A 19,295-nucleotide genomic window follows, 5' to 3' on the forward strand; every position below is an offset into this window, starting at 1 on the left:
AACGTGTGTGCCTTCCATACCTCTATGGGTGGGTGTGGTAGAATAACACCTACGGTATCCCCTGCCTGTTACTTGTGGCAGCCTGTTCATGCCGTCCTTCTTATCCAACATTCTTTAATCGACTAGTGTTTTATAGTGACTGCGATTCCTTGGGAGTCTGCCATCACCCCCTCTCCGTCCATTTGACAATTCTCTTAGTCCATACTCCCTTTCTTCAAGGGATCAGACTCAGCGGTCAAGTACGGCAGCAGGGCCGTAAATACGACGTTTCTTTTGTGGTGGGTTGGGGAGGAGGATATGAATAGTGTATGTATGCATGAAGGCTTGTTGGATCCTCAACAGTTCCACCATCAGCTGTCGTAGATGGCCTAGGCATCATTGAAGGGGCGTACAAGGGAAATGAGGAGTGAGGTAGTTTCCCGTTGCTTTCCTCACTGAGCCAGAAGTTGGTATTACATATAAGTATGCCAAGCCCAGTGAATTGCACGCACTAACCGACCCTATGAGCAACAGTTTCTCACCGTTCATAGCAGGGACTGGCTGCGGAAGGAATGGCATTACTAGCATCGCTCATATCACAATCCCTTTTATATTTCAAAGCCAATGATTAGACTGAGTCAGATCAATGGAAGTAAGAAAATTGCCCCAGCCTATACCAGAAGACAAAGTGCACTGTAAATACAAGCAAATGCAAATAATAATAATAATAATAATAATAATAATAATAATAATAATAATAATAATAATAATAATAATAATTAATAATTAATAATATTTTTTGTCCGCCTCTGTGGTGCAGTGGTTAGTGTGATTAGCAGCCACCCCCTGAGGCCCGGGTTCGATTTCCGGCTCTGCCACGAAATTTGAAAAGTGGTACGAGGGCTGGAACGGGGTGCACTCAGCCTCGGGAGGTCAACTGAGTAGAGGGGGGTTCGATTCCCTCCTCAGCTATCCTCGAAGTGGTTTTCCGTGGTTTCCCACTTCTCCTCCAGGCAAATGCCGGGATGGTACCTAACTTAAGGCCACGGCCGCTTCCTTCCCTCTTCCTTGTCTATCCCTTCCAATCTTCCCATCGCCCCACAAGGCCCCTGTTCAGCATAGCAGGTGAGGCCGCCTGGGCGAGGTACTGGTCATCCTCCTCAGTTGTATCCCAGACCCAGAGTCTGAAGCTCCAGGACACTGCCCTTGAGGCGGTAGAGGTGGGATCCCTCGCTGAGTGTTAGGGAAAAACCGACCCTGGAGGGTAAACAGATTACGAACGAACGAATAATAATTTTTTAAGAGGGACTGAGGAAAATCTTCAAATGACACTAAGAAAGGGTCCGCTCTCCACAGGTGTGTGGGATTCTTACCCACTAAATATCACACACCCTTTTTTCCACGATGTGTAGCATCACCCCGGAACCACTTTCGCATTACTTTAGGGTGATGTCGTACTTACTTAGTCTTTCAGACTGCTTCTTTCTTCATTTCTCCTTTACGGGCGTTCGTACGCTTCCAAATCCCTCTTCTTCTAACGAAGGACACCCTCCACATACACTGCCACACGATCCCAGGATTCCTGGTTTCGTAGCATCGCAGAAATAATATTATCTGGTGTCAGTTCTCCCAATTCAGTTTCCACACATCTTCTCTTTATTATCCAATGGCCGCACACAAAGAAGGTGTGAAGTACATCATAGATGTCGTCACAGTATATGCATGCTGCATCACTCGCTCCGCCCACACTATGCAGAAATTTCCGAAAATATCCATGTCCTGTTAGACTCTGCATGAAGTAATAGTTGACTTCATCATGAACCCTTTCAACCCAGATATCCAAGCGTGGTATCAGTCGCTTGGTCCATTTACCCCGAGGGTCACTTTCCCATCTGAGTTGCCATCGCCTCTTTGCACATTTCTTTCACAGCTCTCCTTGGGTACGCCAGATTTCTTGTTGCTTCAATGCAAGTAGATCTGTTGGGGCTATTACTGCTACAGTGAGGATTGCAGGTTCGGAAACCGTGCGGTATGCACATGCCATAAGTAAAGCTGCTAGCCGTTGAACGGCAGCTATCCTTCTCCGATACCAAGCAAGTCTCAAGGATTCAGCCCAGATTTCAGAGCCATACAGGAGCACTGACTGAACGGTCCACATGAGAAGGCGTCGTTTATTGCATTTCGGGAGCTGCCTCTATGGATCAATGGTAGAGTGCCGGCCTCCGGATCCCAAGATAGCAGGTTCAAACCCGGCAGAGGTAGTCGGATTTTTGAAGGGCGGAGAAAAGTCCATTCGACACTCCATGTCGTACGATGTCGGCATGTAAAAGATCTCTGGTGACACATTTGGTGTTTACCCGACAAAATTAATTAAATCTCAGCCATAGACGCCCAAGAGTGTTTCGGTTTACTCGGTCTGCCATCTAGTGGGCCTAGAGTAAAACGGAATATCGAAATTGACGAGCAAACAGCCAGATGGCATCAACTTGAAATGTCTGCATACGGTAGCTGAGGCCATACGATTATTATTATTATTATTATTATTATTATTATTATTATTATTATTATTTATTACTGGATTTCGGACCTTTAATATTTCCCATCGGTCTACTAAGTCCACTCATGTATTTTATTGCCTTATCTGTCACTCTCTGAATATGATTCCAGAATGTGAGCTTGGAGTCACATGTCACTCCCAGATATTTTGTGCTCATAGACGTTTCAATCACTAACTCTCCAACAGTCATTGGCACAAGAGTTCCGATCCTTTTCCTCGTCAGAAGAACTATCTCTGTCTTGTGTTGTGCTTGTGTTAGCCTGTGACTCATCATCCATTCGTTTATGCGCCGCATCACCTGGTTCAGTTTGATTTGAGCCATCTCAACATTACGAGCCACTATAAAGGCGGCCACATCACCAGCGTAGCCAACAAGCTTCGTGTCTTCTGCCATCTCCAAACGTAACAAGCCATCATACATGATGTTACAAAGATCTGGGCCAAGGATCGATCCCTGCGCTGTACCAGCCGTCAGTCCTTTTGTCCTTTGTCCATCTTCCGTATCATACAGCAGAGTGCGATCCTTGAAGTAGTCTCTCATTATGCGCATAAGATATTGTGGTAGCTTGAAAGTTTCTTCAAGAGCTTCCGACATATCGCTCCACCTTGCCGAATTGAAAGCATTCTTCACATCCAGGGTTTGTGCTCTTTCTGCTGTATTCACCAACTCCCACACTGCATTCAGCGTCGAGTGCCCTCTCCGAAATCCATGCTGGCAACAGATAAATCCCCTGTTAGCTGAACTGCTGAGAGAATTCTGGGCTGCAGAAGTTTTTTCAGGCCTTTTCCAGCTGTGTCCAACATACGTAAAGGTCTATAACCACCAAGTTTTCCTTTGCTGATCAAAACCAATCGGGCCATTTTCCATCGGGGACTAAAAACACCCGCTTGCAGGCAGTGATTGTTCGTACATATTCAGCAACAGTTCTGGACAGAGTTCTGATATTATATTTAGCACTTCTGCAGGTATACCATCTGGTCCTGGAGTCTTCTTGTTTCTAAGATAATAGCTCTATTCATCTCTTTTACTGCGAAGAGGGGTATATCATTCAGTACTTTTTCATCGTCACAGTCAATCTTCTCTGGATGGTCCGGGAATAGTGTATCCACAATTTCTTTAATGGTTTTTCGGATCCATACTCAGGGTTGAAAATTTCCGGACTTTCTTCATTAAAATCGTGTAACCTAGTCCCCACGGATCATTTTCTATTTCTTTAGCCAACGCCCACAGTTTATCGGCTTTACTATTTCTAATTGCGTTATGGAGTTCCTTCTTCGCTGACTTGTACTCTGCTATGACCGAGGTATTCTCTGGACTCCCTCTCATTATCTGAGCCTTGCGTCGAAGTCCCAGACAATTCCTTCTCAGTTCAACAGTCTCTTCGGCCCACCAGTACGCTGGGCGCTTGCTATTCCGTGGTCTCCTTCGGGACACTGAGGCATTGCATGCTTGCTGGATTATCTGCATAGTGAGTTCAACATTTACATCAGCTGCTTCTTTCCCTCTACTGCCAAAACATTTTTCTGTTTTGTTCTCCATTCCATTCCGTATTACATCAAGAAAATTTTCCTTGTCGATACCAGTTATGTTCCACCGTGCTGGCCTACGTAAGATGTTTCTTATTGAGGAGATTCCTGGAGCAGTCGAAAGGTGATAATATATTGGTGATCACTCCCCGTGTAGTTCTCGATCACTTGACATTCAGTAATCTTAGGCGCAATATCCTCCGATGAGAAGGTTACATCCGGTATTGTTCCCTGACATCCTGGCCGTCGAAATGTTGGTACATTTCCAATGTTATTGACCACCAAACACGTTCTGGCTGTCATCTCCATTATACGTCGTCCTCTGGAGTCTTGAGCATTAAAATCAGCAGCAACCACTAGTCTGTTTTCCATTCCGCGTAATGCATCCTCAAGGCCAAGTTTCATCTGAAAATTGGGAACAGATTCATTTCGCGTAAAATGCAGCTTACAATGGTGATGCCGTCAATCTGTACCCAAACAAAACCTTCTTCACATCCATGCTCTGTTTCTGAAAATTTTCCTAGACCTGGTATCCAAATTGCATCTGTTCCAAGATTATCCACAAACCACCCTGGATGGTCCCTCTCTTGATATGGTTCGCTAAATAATAATAATAATAATAATAATAATAATAATAATAATAATAATAATAATAATAATAATAATAATAATAATAATAATAATAATAATAATAATATTAATAATAATAATAATAATAAATAATAATAATAATACCCGTGTGGGGATTTACCAGTTACCTCAATCGGGCGCGTCCCATTGGAATTGGGGAAGCTCGCTGGCTCTGCCGCCAGCAGAGTCAGAGGGTAGTAGGGAAATAAAATACCACCGTGAAAAAAAAATCCCTTGCCAGGGTTACGGCGAAGACTGGTAAATGACCAGAAGCCAGAAAACATCTTGAGGCAACCTCTAGGGCTAACAACCCCAGTTGTAAAAGGATGGGTACCCGTCCAAAGCAAAGTCAAGTCAAAAAGCATGATGGCACAACATTTCAAGAAACATACCCCAGGGGGTAAATCTTCGGATAAATCCCTCGTCGTGAACGCCACGGCGCACGAGTCTCATTCGGATTCTGGGGGAGACTCGACATCATGCAAGAGACGAGTCGGAGCGTCTCGGTGTACCCCGAAGAGTCAAAAACTCAGGCCAAAATCTAAAACCTTTTTAGCAACTTTCAACATAAATTCACTTACACAAACTGGCAAGCTGAAAACCCTCACCAAAGCTCTTCACGAAAATCAGATATCCATAATGGCCCTACAGGAAACAAGATACCCAGATGAAGAGATTTTTGAATCCGAAGGCTACCGATTTTTCAAGAGCAAAGCGCAAAGAGGAATCCTCAATGGAGCTGTGATGCTTGGAACTGCGTTTGCTGTTAGAACCAAGATCCTTAAATCGGTTGCAAATTTTGAACCTGTGAATGACAGATTGTCTATACTCACAATTAAATGCGCGAACAAAACGTACGCTCTAGTTAACGCACATTCTCCTACAAATGATAAGAACAAGTCTGATCCAGACGAAGTTGATAATTTCTGGGACCAACTGGATGAAAAATTAAACAAAATCCCCAAACACCATGTCAAGCTTCTTTTGGGTGACTTCAATGCCCAACTAGGTCGTGAACAGAAGTACAAGAAAGTTATAGGAAATTACCCTGCTCACAAAAGAACCAATCCCAATGGCAAAAGACTGGTGTCCATTTGTGAAAATCACAACCTGCAGGTCATGTCGACCCACTTTCGCCATCTACCCAGAAAGCAAATGACTTGGCGTTCTCCCGTCCAAACTCTCGGAGAGTTCCAAATTGATCATGTTGCAATCTCCAGGAGAAACAGCCCAGAGATTATGAATGTCAAGGTAAAGAAAGGCATCAATGTGGCCTCAGATCACTATATGTCTCTTATCGAATTCAAACCAATTCCCGCAAACACAAGGAAGGCAACCAAACAAATCACACGCTTCGACAATGATAAACTTCGGCAAAGGGTCGAGGAGTTCCAGGAGAAGGCTAGACCAAATGACTGTGACTTTAACAACACCAAACGTCTGCTGGTTGAGGCCGCCAAAGACGTCGCAGAAATCAAGAGAAGCAAAAAGCATGCCTGGTGGAATGGTACCTGCGAATCAGTCCTCCAAGAAAGACTCAATGCGTGGAAACAGTACTACTCTACGAAATCAGAAAATGATTGGGAAACCTACAAAACCGAACGTGCCCAAGCAGCTAGGGTGTTCAGAACTGAGAAACGTAAATACGCAAAATCACTCATTGAAAAGATAGAACAAAACTTTAGGAAGAATGAAAGCAGAGAGTACTACAGAACCTTCAAACGCAAACTCACTGGCTATAAACCACCATCTCTATGCTTTGAGCGAAAGGACGGCACACTGGCGACGTCAAATGAAGAAAATTGCAGCATTTTGGCAGACTACTTCAAGAATTTACTTAATTGCTCTAAACCGCAAAGCCCCATTGAGACCAAGGAACCCTTACTCAGGTACCCAGATTCCAGACCACCCGACAGAGATGAAATCAAGCGCCACATTGCCCGTCTCAAAAATAACAAAGCGCCGGGGGAAGACACAGTAGTAGCAGAACTATGGAAATATGCCCCAGAGGAATCACTTGATATCTTGCAAAAGCAAATAGAAGAAATTTGGAACAAGGAGACCCTACCCGAAGATTGGAAGATAGCTTTGATCCATCCATTACACAAAAAAGGCAGCATGAAGAACATCAACAACTACAGAGGAATATCTTTGCTACCCGTGACTTAAAAAATTCTAACACTTGCCATCCTGGAGCGTTTGGAAGCACAAGTCGAACATCAAATAGGTGAATACCAAGGAGGGTTCAGAAAAGGTCGCTCAACAGCCGAGCAGATCCAAAATCTCAAAACGATCATCAGATATTGTACACTAAGGTCCAAGCAGTATGTGTCTATCTTTGTGGACTTTAAGAAAGCGTACGACTCCATTGACCGGGAAGTCCTGCTAAACATCTTAAATGAATACAGAGTTGATTTGAAACTGCTGGCATTAATTAGAGCCACCCTGACCGATACAAAATCGAAGGTGAAGTTCCACGGATGTCTCTCGCATTCCTTTGAGATCAAAACAGGAGTCCGACAAGGTGATGGACTATCCCCGATACTCTTCAACTGTGTTCTTGAAAAGATTATCAGAACCTGGCGGATGAGATTACAGGAAACCAACTATAGTCCATTGAGAATAGGAACCAAATCCAAGGGGATCGCAACAGACTGCTTAGCATTTGCCGATGATATTGCTGTTCTCTCAAAAGACATAGAAACCGCTAGAGCTCAAGTTGAAATTTTAAAGGAAATTGTCGAACAAACTGGTTTGCAGATATCGTTTGAGAAAACAGAAGTAATGACTAACATCAAAGAGGCTCCTCCAAAACTCCATACAAAATACGGGGACATCACCCGAGTAGACAAATTCAAATACCTGGGTGAGATCATCATGAAAAATGGACTGGATAAAGAAGCACTTCAGGAGCGAGTACGCAAACTGGAAATAGCCTACCAAACATCCCGCACAATCTACAACAAAAAATGCCTTTCCCAAAACACCAAGATACGTCACTATGAAACAGTTCTAAAGCCAGTAGTTCTACTGTATATGCAGCCGAAACCCTGTCTCTAAATGCCAACAAAGGACTCCTTGAAGAACTGGAGAAAAAAGAACGCAAAATTGTGAGAGGAATCTTGGGTTCAAAGTACAGAAATGGAATCCATCAAAAGAGATCCAACAAGGAAGTCTACAGCAAAATAGAGAAAATTACCGACACAATCAGAAAAAGACGGGCACGATTTTACGGTCATTTGAAAAGAATGGACGGAAGAAAGTTAACTAAAGAAATCTTTCACTTTTTTTGATTCAAACCCCAAAACCACAATTCCCTGGTTTAGAAATACCAAAGAAGACCTGCAAATGCTACATATCTCAGCTGAAGACGCCCTTAACAGAGATCTCTTCCGCAAGAAAATATTGACGAACGGGCTAAACCGAGACGAGCAACCGAAGAGAAAACACGGTGCCCCTTGGACAGAGGAGCGTAAGCAGGCCCACTCACAAAGAATGAGGGAAATTTGGGCTGTAAAGAAGGCCAAGTTCAGTGTCAAATGCAACAAGACTTAACGTGGTCCTTGATGGCCCCAGCGAATTATATAATAATAATAATAATAATAATAATAATAATAATAATAATAATAATAATAATAATAATAATAATAATAATGTCCGTCTCGTTGGCTCAATGGTCAGCGTACTGGCCTTCGGTTCAGAGGGTACCGGGTTCGATTCCTGGCCGGGTCGAGGATTTTAACCTTAATTGGTTAATTCCATTGGCCCGGGGGCTGGGTGTTTGCGCTATCCCCAACATTCCTGCAACTCACACCATACACTATCCTCCTCCACAATAACACTCAGTTACCTACACATGGCAGATGCCGCCCACCCTCAACGGAGGGTCTGCCTTAAAAGGGCTGCACTCGGCTAGAAATAGCCACACGAAATTAAAAATTAAATAATAATAATAATAATAATAATAATAATAATAATAATAATAATAATAATAATAATAATAATAATAATAATAATAATACCGGGTAACTTGGCCGTGCGGTTAGGGGCGCGCAGCTGCGAGCTTGCATCCAGGAGAAAGAGGGTTCGAACCCCACTGTCGGCAGACCTGAAGATGGTTTTCCGTGGTTGCCCATTTTCACACCAGGCAAATACTGGGGGTGTACCTTAATTAAGGCCACGACCGCTTCATTCCCACTCCTAGGCCTTTCCTATCCCATCGTCACCATAAGACGATGTAAAGCCAATAATAATAATAATAATAATAATAATAATAATAATAATAATAATAATAATAATAATAATAATAATAATAATAATAATAATAATAATAATACGGGGACATCACCCGAGTATACAAATTCAAATAGATCAATATGAAAAATGGACTGGACAAAGAAGCACTTCAGGAGCGAGTACGCAAACTGGAAATAGCCTACCAAACATCCCACACAATCTACAATACAAATGCCTTTCCCAAAACACCAAGATACCACTATGAAACAGTTCTGAAGCCAGTAGTTCTATATGCAGCCGAAACCCTGTCTCTAAATGCCAACAAAGGACTCTTTGAAGAACTGGAGAGAAAAGAACGCAAAATTGTGAGAGGAATCTTGGGTTCAAAGTACAGAAATGGAATCCATTAAAAGAGATCCAATGAGGAAGTCTACAGCAAAGTAGAGAAAATTACTGACGCAATAAAAAAAAAGACGGGCACGATTTTACGGTCATCTGAAAAGAATGGACGGAAGAAAGTTAACTAAAGAAATTTTTCACTTTTTTGATTCAAACCCCAAAACCACAATTCCCTGGTTTAGAAATACCAAAGAAGACCTGCAAATGCTACATATCTCAGCTGAAGACGCCCTTAACAGAGATCTCTTCCGCAAGAAAATATTGACGAACGGGCTAAACCGAGACGAGCAACCGAAGAGAAGACACGGGCCCCTTGGACAGAGGAGCGTAAGCAGGCCCACTCACAAAGAATGAGGGAAATTTGGGCTGTAAAGAAGGCCAAGTTCAGTGTCAAATGCAACAAGACTTAACGTGGTCCTTGATGGCCCCAGCGAATTATATATACAGTAATAATAATAATAATAATAATAATAATAATAATAATAATAATAATAATAATAATAATAATAATAATAATAATAATAATAATAATAATAATAATAATAATAATAATAATAATACACATTTTAAATGTGCAGTAGTCCATTTAAATGCAATTTAGGGGTGTTGAAAAATTGAAATACACAGCATGTTTCCAGTCATTCGTCAGGGGTCAGGAATGGAATGAAGACCCCATCTAGCAGTGAGGATAGGAATTGTGCCGGCTGCCCAAGTCTGTCGCACTCCTCAGGCGCAATGGTTAATGAGTAATAGATGAAATGAAATGATAATGGAGAGTGTTGCTGGAATAAAAGATGGAAAGAAAAACCGGAGTACCCGGAGAAAAACCTGCCTTGCCTCCGCTTTGTCCAGTATGAATCTCATGTGGAGTGACCAAGATTTAAACAGTTGACTCCAGCATTGAGAAGCCAGCACGCTGCCGCATGAGCCACGGAGGCTCTTACGAGGGGGATATGAATAGTGATAACAATGCAAATATGCCTTTGCTGGTGGGACCTAGTGTTTACAGTGCACTATGTCTTCTGGTGTAGTGATGGGACATTTGATTTATTTTACTGAATCAATTCATTTGATTCCATTCACGTTACTGAATTGATACAGTGATCCGATTCACGGCACTTAAGTCACCGCTCCGAATGTATCTGTGTAGTATGTACTGGTAAGACAGCAGCAACAGCATTCAGTGCTCGCAGCTGCCATCTGGTCTTCATACTATGAACTCCTTTCTTAGAAAAATTGCTAGTCACTCTGATACATCGAAGGTATCTGGCGATGCAGGATGGGAAAGGTCTAGGATTAGGAAGGTAGCAGCCGTGGCCTTAATCAAGGTACAGTCCCAGCATTTCCTGGTGTGAAAATGGGGAAACTATGGAAAACCATCTTAACGGCTGCCGATGGTGGGATTCGAACCCACCATCCCCCGAATGCAAGCGCATAGCTATGCGATACTAACCGTATGTCCAACTCGCTCAGTCATTTTTGAAAATATGTATTTTTCTATCAGCTGAGGATTTTTTTAAATCGTTCTATTTTGTATAGGCTACCCGAGATGTACAGTAGCCCGCTGATTCTCTGATTCAACATACTGTTGGTTAATACGTTATTGCATCAGTCGGCTCACTTACTGTCCACATATGATTGAAGTCTTGTGCAACGATGTGACATACAAACTGAGAAAATACTGAGCTGTTCTTTTGAGTAGTCATGAGCATGACTCATAGTCATAGGGCAGGCTAGAGTCGAGCTTAATTTTCAAATGTCAACTAAGTTATAATACTAAGATTCACTAAACCATTAAATAGTATAAACTAATAGCCTACCTACTTTTTTGACTACCTTCTTTAACACTGCAAATAAATCCATCTATTATCTAAATCTCCCTGTAAGAAGAGGACAGTGAATGCAAGTGGGTATTATTTTCAAATGAGCTGAGCTCGAGAGTTCAATATAGCATATGATTATTTCAGTGTACCATGGCTCTCCGCCAGTGTCCAGTGTGGAAATTCCAAGTTCCCATAGAGGGAACCAGACATATTTCCACCAATAGAGCATATAAAAAATCAGATCAAAAATTAGATGTAGGGTTTTTCAGACGACAGCTTATAAATCTGGTTGGCTAAATTACGAAACGCTGATTAATAGAGCAAACGCCGGAAAAACCCTACATCTAATTTTTTATCTGAGTGTCCAGTGTGCCGATAAGGAGCCGTGTATATCTTGTGTCTCACTGAGCCGTGCTCGTTCACAATTGTTTTGGTGTGCCATGGCTCACTGTATGTCTCGCTGCAGTGGAAGCTCGGATCTCCGCCAGTGTCCAGTGTGCCGATAAGGAGCCGTGTTAATCTTGTGTCTCACTGAGCCATGCTCGTTCACGATTCTTTCGATGTGCCATGATTCACTGTCTTGCTGCAGCGGAAGCTCGGCTCCCCGTCAACGTCCAGTGAGTGCGCCACTCAGCGCTGTCCGCTGGGAGTAAGCTGAATCGTGTGCCGTGAGCTCGCCGTTCCTGTGAATCGATTCACTTGGACACTTGAATGAATCGATACACTGATTCGAATTATGCATTCAGTAGCCAACACTATTCTGGTATAGGCTAAAGCAATTTTGATACTTTCATTGTTGGCCTGTCTCAGTCTTATCCTTGGCTTTGACAATGTGAAAATGACTGAGGTATGAGCGATGCTCTTAATGCCATTCCTTATGCAACCAGTCCCTGCTATGAATAGTGTGAAAATGTTGCTCATAGGGTCGGTTGATGCTTGCATTTCAGTGGGCTTGGCAGTCTGATAAGTAATAGCAACTGCTGGCATGGCCGAGCTGTTGACGATCCAATCAGTCTTAGGTCTGAGGACTGAACATACATACAACAACACCAATAATAAAACACATTTTAAACAGATGTTTTTATTATTGTATTATGTTTTAGTATCCATTTGTAATAAAGAGTAGAAGCGCCTCATGGAGAGAGGAGGGGGGAAATTTATATACACGCCACTGTAGGGCAGAGAGGGCTCATGGCAAGTGTTCTACAGCACTGAAGATGCACCGGTTGACATGCTGTTGTGAGCCTTATGTACTGATTGCTCGCTTCAGATAGAGTAGTTCATGGCACTGTATTAATAATATGATACATAGGAGGAATTCTTTAATATGATTCCCTCTCTTTATTTGCCTGGCTCGAGTGAAAATGAAGATGGTCAACCTTCGCAGTTTTAACTATCTGACTGGATTGTTGATTTTAATGCTGTTGATGATGTAGAAAGCTCGCAACACGTTCCTTTCACTAAAACTTGAATAGATGGCGACTTGTTGCAGGTGGGGTGGACCCCAACACGCACATGGAGATGGAAATGATGGGAGAGGTCACCGCTGACGACTTCTTCACAGGAACGCGAGCGGCTCTGGCTGGAGGAACTACTACCATAAGTGAGTACTTGATTAGCCTACATGCATGCATACATACATACATATAAAATAAAATTTTTTTCTTTACCGTACATTACTTAGAATGTTCAAATAAATATATATATATATTTCGAGATCGGACATGTCCACAATAACAAAGAAATACAATTTTTAATTTTCCTTTGTCTCTGTCTGTCTATCTGTCTGTTATTCATCCAGAGGCTCTGTATGCGGCAGAGACTCTTATAATGAACAAAAAAGATCTAATGAAAAACTAGAGGTTAATGAAAGGAAGATTTCGAGAAAAATCCTGGGTACCTTCAAAGAAAATAGCGAGGTACAGAAGGCATCACAACCACGAATTATACAAGTACGTGGTGAAGTTAAGTGCCATGATTCGGAAAAGAAGGATTGCCTTTTATAGCCACATGACACGAATGAGCCCAGGTAGGATATCTAAACGGATATTAACATACTTTCAAGATAAAAACCCAAAGGGGCATGGTTCACAGACATTGAGAAAGATCTACGAGAAATATAAATTTCTCCTAAAGATATCCAGGAGCACGTTCTGTTTAAGGAAAATCTACGTATGCACAAAGGTTTCCAGGAAAAGGCGAAGCTGAAGACAGGGAAGGCTTGGACCCAAGAGAGAAAAGAACACCGGAGACGAATGCAGGAGCATTGGGTGGCAGTTAAAGCTCGGAAAAGGAGACAGTTGAACTGATGTGGTCCCTAGCTGGTTGAAACGAAGAAAGAATAATAATAATAACAACAACAACAATAATAATAATCGTCGGCCGATACTCGTATCCGAGTATACGTTTCTCGCCTACAGTTCCATTATTCATTGGTCCCCTCGATGGAGGTAGCACTGAGGTTTATCAGACCAATTCTTGCATAAAACATACGACCAGACATGTTGAATTTTTACGGAAGATGGGGGGCATGATAGTGTTTGAACTGTTTTCTTTCTCTGGTGAGTTTCCTCTTCCTGTCTTCGACATTCCTGACCAAACTGCTCAACTGCAGCTGAGATGTCAGAATGCCAACAAGTGCAATCCTCTGCAAGAGTATGTCAAGTAGGCCTATTTGGATTTGTCTTATGGTCTGTTTAAGTTTTATCTATATATCGCTTCAGAGGAGCAACACGAGTCCTCTTGTCAGTGTGTAGTTCAACATACAGGATTTGCCAAGGGAGTGTACTGTCGCTCAAAAGATGGACATGGCCTGTCCAAATGAGCCGATGACCGATAATGATGGCTTCTATACTGTTTAGCTGTACTTTATTAAACTTGTCAGAAGTTCAGCGAAACGGGTGGTGCTTCTAGGAACAATCTCTGATATCGTTAGTAATGAAGATATCGTAGGAAACATTTCTAGACTTTCTCAATATGATTTTGCTATGACTTATAATAGGGTGATCATTTTATTGAGGCATATTCAGTTCTGACCGTACAAGAATATTATGCAATAAGCTGAGAACGTGGGCAAAAAGAATGAAGATCGTAAACCGTCCATCAGCACGGTCAACGGATTCGTATTCAGTGTCTGGGCGTTTGGGTGTTATCCCTAAGGAATGTATTCATCAACGCTAGTACAGGTTGGGAGATCTAGGTTAAAACAAACATGCACCTGTCCGCACGCCCCCCTGGCTCGACCCTGAAGATGCGCTGGAGAGGGGAATGACGAGAGAAACTACTCAACTTCCTAACATGACTGCCACACATTCACCATGTGGTTTTCACACTAGAGGCCTGTCAACACTCCCCTCCCCACTGTGGCGCTTGAGTTGCTACGCATCTCCTTGTTTGGTTCTTGCTACATCTGCCAACCAGTAAAAGCCTTTATCTTGGTTTAAAGCTAAGAAGATCAAGTAATTAACTTTGTAGGCTGTTCACCAACAAAATTATCTGGGATAAAGTATATTATCTCAGTTTAAAATATTATCAGAGAAAGGTCGGCTGGTAAAATAGGAAATCAAAATGGTAACTCGTAGATAACTGAAGCTTTGATACTGTCAGTGTTATCCATGATCAAACATAACCTGGGATTCTGAACAAAAGATACATTATCGCTTATATCTTGCACGGTACCTGACTGGGCATGATTTATTAATGAAGAACTAAGTAATTTTGTCTAATTTTTTGAGTGAAGTGCACAATGTGCAGGCTATATGTTTTCCTATCTTATTCTCTACGATGTTAATGTTTTCTGCCATCAAATTAAATACGGTAACAATTCCATCCCTTGGAATTTCATATTAGGCTTCTTTCTTCGTTTCTGGGCAATAGTGGACATACTTTATGATAAGCTATTTATAAACACCGAACCTACTTAAATTCCATAATGGAGGCAGCACGTAATCATTTGTTTTCTGTGCATCAATATGAATAATTTACGATTCAAACTCAGATTGAAATGAAACTTAGTTTTGGTGAACCGAGATAATAATTTCTGTGGTAAATGCAGAAGTGAGAGTTATCTGAAATAATTTCTACTTACTTATCGTATGGCTTTTAGTTCCGGGAGTGTTTCATCTGCTGCAGGTCTTTCTATTTGACGCCCATGGGTCACCTGCGTGTCTGAATCTGGGATTGATTGATTGATTGATTGATTGATTGATTGATTGATTGATTGATTGATTGATTGATTGATTGATTGATTGATTTATTTATTTATTTATTTATTTATTTATTTATTTATTTATTTATTTATTTATTTATTTATTTATTTAGCTTATGGCAAAATACACAATACATATAAAATAAAATGACAGTTTGGTTGTAACAATCTAAAAAGGAAAACAATCAACTGGGCACCTGAAATATTCAAAGTTTTATATCTAAATTGTCCAGCCACTCAATATCCATTCTAGAGGCTTGAGCAAAGTCTTTCAGTGAACCCAAGTACACCCTGTTATGACATTTGGTAACAATATGCCGGATACTCTGTTTTTCCGCACCACAGTCACAGTTAGGTGAAGTTCTCATGCCCCACTTATACAGCAGCGAGCCACATCTCTCATGGCTGGTGCGTACCCTGAATGTGGCATGATAATAATGAGGTAGGGAGAAATACGTTGTCAGCACGTAGCCTACTCCTGTCGAATAACACCAAGGGGTCTGCTCAAAGCTTTACATCTCCATCTGACAGACGAATCACCATCAGCACTGTCATATAGCCTCCCTCCATATGAACACTGCGGAGAGGTTTGGAATTGAATCCAGGCTTTTGGCACGCAGTCTGGTAATTAGGCCTTGTATACCACCACCTCTTCTACCCTGCCAACCAACATTCTGTTGGTGAAATTTTTTAGACGAACGGAACTTGAACCGGCTAGCCACGGTGTCAGATCATTATAGACTTGATGCCTTAACAAGACGGGCACGTCCGAGATAATTACATTATCCAAGGTTTGGAAGTCTAAGATAACAGTAAAAGTAACTGACGATGGTAAATATGAGCCTAAGAATAGATACCAATACACTTAGACTTTTCTAGATAACAAGTACAGCTACAGTAAGGTAATCAGCCAGGGTTAACATGAAAGTCACCAAAATTTGCATTCATTGTATCTTCTAATAAAATACACTCCTTTCTGTGTGTTTATCGAAGTCTATGCAGAAACAAGTTTGAAATTATCTCTTCCAGTAAAAATTTTTTTGCTTACCAACCAGTTTCAGCGCAAAGGAGTGTAAATAACATGTTACTACCATAGGTATATTTTATGAACAGAAGACACTCTATGCCATCAATTTAAGCAAATATAGTAAAGATCAAATTAAACACAAAAACATAAATAATAAGCACATCTCAGCTTTAAAGAAATAATTCATCGCTGTAGATCTTCCTGAAATCTTCTCACTGAAACACTTTTTTTTTGTACTGCTACCAATAATTTTACAATTTTCTGAAGTATTCATATGATTACCATTATTACATAAGTGTAGGAATTCAAACAGTGGCCTTTTCTGATGGAACAAAACTCTAGTTGTGGCCAGTTTCAATTAGAAAATGATGACATAACCTTTCCAAATGACCAGTCTCTCTTATGTTCTTTTAGTCCAGTTTGTCCAATATATTTTGATCTACAATTATATGTCAATTTATAAATCACAGTATTTTTGTCCAATTTAATTTTATCTTTAACATATTTAAAAATTGATGTTAAACTCTACCTTATTTTGAATTTAACCCTGAAACACACTCTTCTCAACTTTATTTCTGTATAATATACTTGAATATCATTATTTACGACATCAGTAACAGCATATCTGTATGTTTAGTTGACTTTGCCATTCCTGCAAAAGGAGAAAGTCTTATCAGCACCTACGAACGGTATCGTAAGATGGCTGCGAAGGCCTGCTGTGATTATGGATTCCATGTAGGAGTTACATGGTGGTCTGATAAGGTAAGACTTAGCTTACAGTTTACTGCTTTAAACAAAATACTGAGTTTGAATTACAGAAAAAAAGTGTTGCTGATAAATGTGAATGATAAATATGTAGAAAAAGTAGGTTGCAGTTCGTAAATGATTAGCTATGTAGAAAAAAATAGTGTAAATCTTAAATAACTATCCTCTGTGAGTGGGGGTGGTGGAATACATTGATGGCATACCTGCCTGTTGTAAAATGTTACAAAAAAAAGCTACAAGGGTCTCTAAACTTGGGAGCGTGTGTTGGCGACCACAGTTTACCTAGTTGAGTCTGGGATTGTTTCCACATACTGGTGCCAGGCTCCTCACTTTCATATTTTCTATCTGACCTCCCTTGGGCAACTCTTGTTCTTCTCCTACCTCAACGGAATTAGAGCATTCAAGACCTAGGGAGTCTTTCACACCCTTTGTGGCCTTTCACTTTCTTCGGCCAATACCTTCATTTTTTAAAATTCTTGGACCCCTTCAAATTTTCTCTTTGATTTGTGTTAATAGAGGATGGTTGCCTAGTTGCTTCCTCTTAAAACAGTAACATCACCACCACCACCACCCCCCACCGGTACAATGGAGAAGGAACGTCCTGAGCGTCAGATATAGTGAATGGAAAGTGAAATTTTTAGAGCCCAGGCCGAAAAATCAACAAAATACGTCAAGTGTGATTTTGTCCAGGCCTATTTAACCACGCTCTGCTACCACTTATTACCACAAGGGTAGGTGATGGGAAGATGCGGCAGAGCCGAAGGTCTGGACAGATAATGACCACAAGAGAAAATTTGAAATATGAGAGTATTTCCTATTTCTTTCTCTATTGTTTCTTCTTGTTAAATCAGTCACCAACAATTAACAATGATATATTTTAGTACAACAATATCAACCAGCTAATACAAATCTTTGATATATTTCACAACAAGGAAGAGTGAGCTTCCGATTTTCAATTTACAAGGTTAAACTCCACTAGGTGAATGAACTCCCATCTTACAAGACCACAAGAGATTATTGTCAAGTCAAAGGAACCTTCTTAATTAATTCCTCAAAGGGAAAAGAAGCCTTCAAAGCTTACAACCTTTTACATCCTTGACACGCAGTGTGCTTATTCCACAAGGAAGCAACTTGGATCAGAAGGATCCAGAACAAACAGGAGCAGAAGCTTATACTACTAGGCCTAGAAAAAGTTGAAATAGATCTTCAATAAGAAAATAGGCAAACACAAAGAGAAGGGGATGCTGACCCCATGCAGCTCCATGATATGTTCACAATAAAACCTAATGGGGCAGGCGACATGGTGGATAAGCTATAGCCTTCTACATTATGACTAAGAAGGGAAAAATTAACAGCTGAACATCCAAGAAGGGAATGTAAAATTTAGAAAAACTTACAAGAAATAAAAAATGAACACGGGAAATGAGGGTCCACAGATGCGTTTCCTTATGACATTACACCTTCTTAGGTGGTTACATGCTTGGTTTGAAAAATGAAATCTACATTTTACAGAATTAAATTAAGTTACAGATAACCTTACATAGACATGGCACATCCTTAACCATTACATGCTGGAGGAGAATACTGTTATCTTCCCATCACCACACGCAACTAAGTTCACACGGTCAGGACGAAGAAAACCACCTACTTCAGATGCTGTCCCAGGTCTCCTGCTGCATTAAGTGAGGTCCCCCTGTGGGTGAGGGCAGTAGAATAACACCCATGGTATCCCCTGTCTGTCATAAAAGATGGTTGAGAAGGGTCCGAGGAGCTCTTAACTTGGGCATGTGGGTTGGCGACCACGGGCTCTTAGCTAGTCCTAGCATTGATTCCAATATTACTTGTGTCAGGCTTCTCACTTTCATCTATCCTGTCCGACCTCAACATCTTGGAACTGAGTAAACGTCTATAGTGTCTGGCCCCGCGGTGTAAGGGGCAACGCATCTGCCTGTCACCTGGTGGCCCCGGGTTCGATTCCCAGCTGGGTCAGGGGTTTTAAGTTGTAAATGATTAATGTCCCTGGCCTGGGGACTGGGTGTTTGTGTCATCCTTAACGTTCCTTTCCTCAGATTCAACACTTGTACACTTCCGCAATTACAATTATACGCAGGTTCATATCATATAGTGCAAGTAGTGGCAAAAGAT

The 19,295-nt window shown here is 41.3% G+C and overlaps 1 protein-coding gene across 4 annotated transcripts in view; it reads left to right on the plus strand.

The window, feature by feature from the left end:
• LOC136867439 (dihydropyrimidinase) overlaps nucleotides 1-19,295 on the plus strand; it is a 110,698-nt gene that overhangs the window by 18,179 nt on the left and 73,224 nt on the right. For 2 of the 4 annotated variants that reach the window (XR_010859687.2, XM_067144645.2), the window contains exons 3-4: nucleotides 12,644-12,754; nucleotides 17,023-17,147. Coding sequence is in view for 1 of the 4 variants with exons in the window: in XM_067144645.2 (XP_067000746.2) it covers nucleotides 12,644-12,754; nucleotides 17,023-17,147 (236 nt within the window). In the remaining 3 variants the exon portion in view is untranslated. Of the gene's footprint in view, nucleotides 1-12,643; nucleotides 12,755-14,740; nucleotides 14,863-15,117; nucleotides 15,196-17,022; nucleotides 17,148-19,295 lie in introns of those variants that run through there. The other 2 variants (XR_011017988.1, XR_011017989.1) reach the window with 2 other exon arrangements.

The sequence above is a fragment of the Anabrus simplex genome, chromosome 3 (genome assembly GCF_040414725.1).
Source record: "Anabrus simplex isolate iqAnaSimp1 chromosome 3, ASM4041472v1, whole genome shotgun sequence".
Lineage (NCBI taxonomy): Eukaryota > Metazoa > Arthropoda > Insecta > Orthoptera > Tettigoniidae > Anabrus > Anabrus simplex.